Genomic DNA, 1105 nt, shown 5'->3' with positions numbered 1-1105 from the left:
TTAGAACACCGCAGTGCAGCCCAGCACACACATCGAAACAAGAAGCAGCAATAAGGGACTGTGCACCAATGCAGGACTGCTGCTGCTGTCACTTAACCGAGCAGCAATCGTACGCAAGACATCCTTTGAGTGGACAGTACCTGACGGAGTAGTTACTGCTCCATCCACATTTCCTGCTGTATGTGACCCCTCAGTTGTCTTAGGCCCTTCGGTGGTCACCTCGGGCACTTGGGGCACGTCGCGTACTTCGGGAACTTTGGGTTCTTCGCGGGCTTCAGTCATTTCAGGCTTTTTTGTGGTCACCTCGGTCACTTCGGGCACGTCGGGTGATTCGTTCCCTTCGGGCAGTTTGGTCACTTCCTCAGGAGTTCGATTATCTCTTACATCTTGCGAATCATCCATTGGTACCGTTGCCTTGGTTGGAGAACTTATTTGAAAGAGAGCTTTGACCCAATGTATACGATTTTCAAGCTTTCTCATTTTGTTTTCCGCACTTACAGCTTGCGAATTCGCCTCCATCTCAGACCCAAGAGCCTCTTGACCGGCGTAAAGGGCACGCTTCATGAGTTTCTTTGCCTTTTCCTGTTTCCTCTTGCTCTTTCGAGCGACCATCCATTGTTTGGTCATGCTGACGTTTTGCTCTTCGGCAGCAGCAATTGCAATTAAATATCTTTTCAACGCAGGCTTATGAGCCCATATCAAACTGTTCAATTTGTCAAAGGCATCATAACAAGAATTGCCCAACTCCCTTAGCGTGGACGCTGATCTTCTCAGCTTGCCAACAGCATCCCTGACCTTTTGCACTGCATCTGTAGCATTCTTTAGCAACCCTTCAGTTAGATTCCCAGCGAGATCGCTTTCATTCAGAGTGCCCGCTCTTTTCTTCTTTATCACGGTTTCAATCTGTTGGCACATATTATTGGCTTCCTCTGCAGCAGATTTGGCAAGTTCAGTATTACTACTCAATAATGTCCTTTCACGCCTCAATTTAAACAAGTTAATAAATGTGCTATTACGTGTGGCATTAATATGACTTTCAATATATCTTAATCTTTTTTCCTTCCTTAATACAACGTCTTTTGCAGATTCCTCCACACTTTGCGCA

The 1105-nt window shown here is 46.2% G+C and overlaps 1 protein-coding gene across 1 annotated transcript; it reads right to left on the bottom strand.

The window, feature by feature from the left end:
- Window positions 1-1104, bottom strand: TM35_000122790 (uncharacterized protein; the record flags this gene model as incomplete). Its single annotated transcript, XM_029025254.1, has 1 exon — window positions 1-1104. A coding segment is annotated over one exon (1104 nt), but the record flags the coding sequence as incomplete, so codon positions are not given.
- Between the last annotated feature and the right edge of the window lies 1 nt (window position 1105).

The sequence above is a fragment of the Trypanosoma theileri genome (assembly GCF_002087225.1).
Source record: "Trypanosoma theileri isolate Edinburgh chromosome Unknown TM35_Tth_12_V1, whole genome shotgun sequence".
In the NCBI taxonomy this organism is placed as follows: domain Eukaryota; phylum Euglenozoa; class Kinetoplastea; order Trypanosomatida; family Trypanosomatidae; genus Trypanosoma; species Trypanosoma theileri.
The sequence above is the reverse complement of the archived record's forward strand: the minus strand, read 5'-3'. Positions and strand labels throughout refer to the sequence as shown.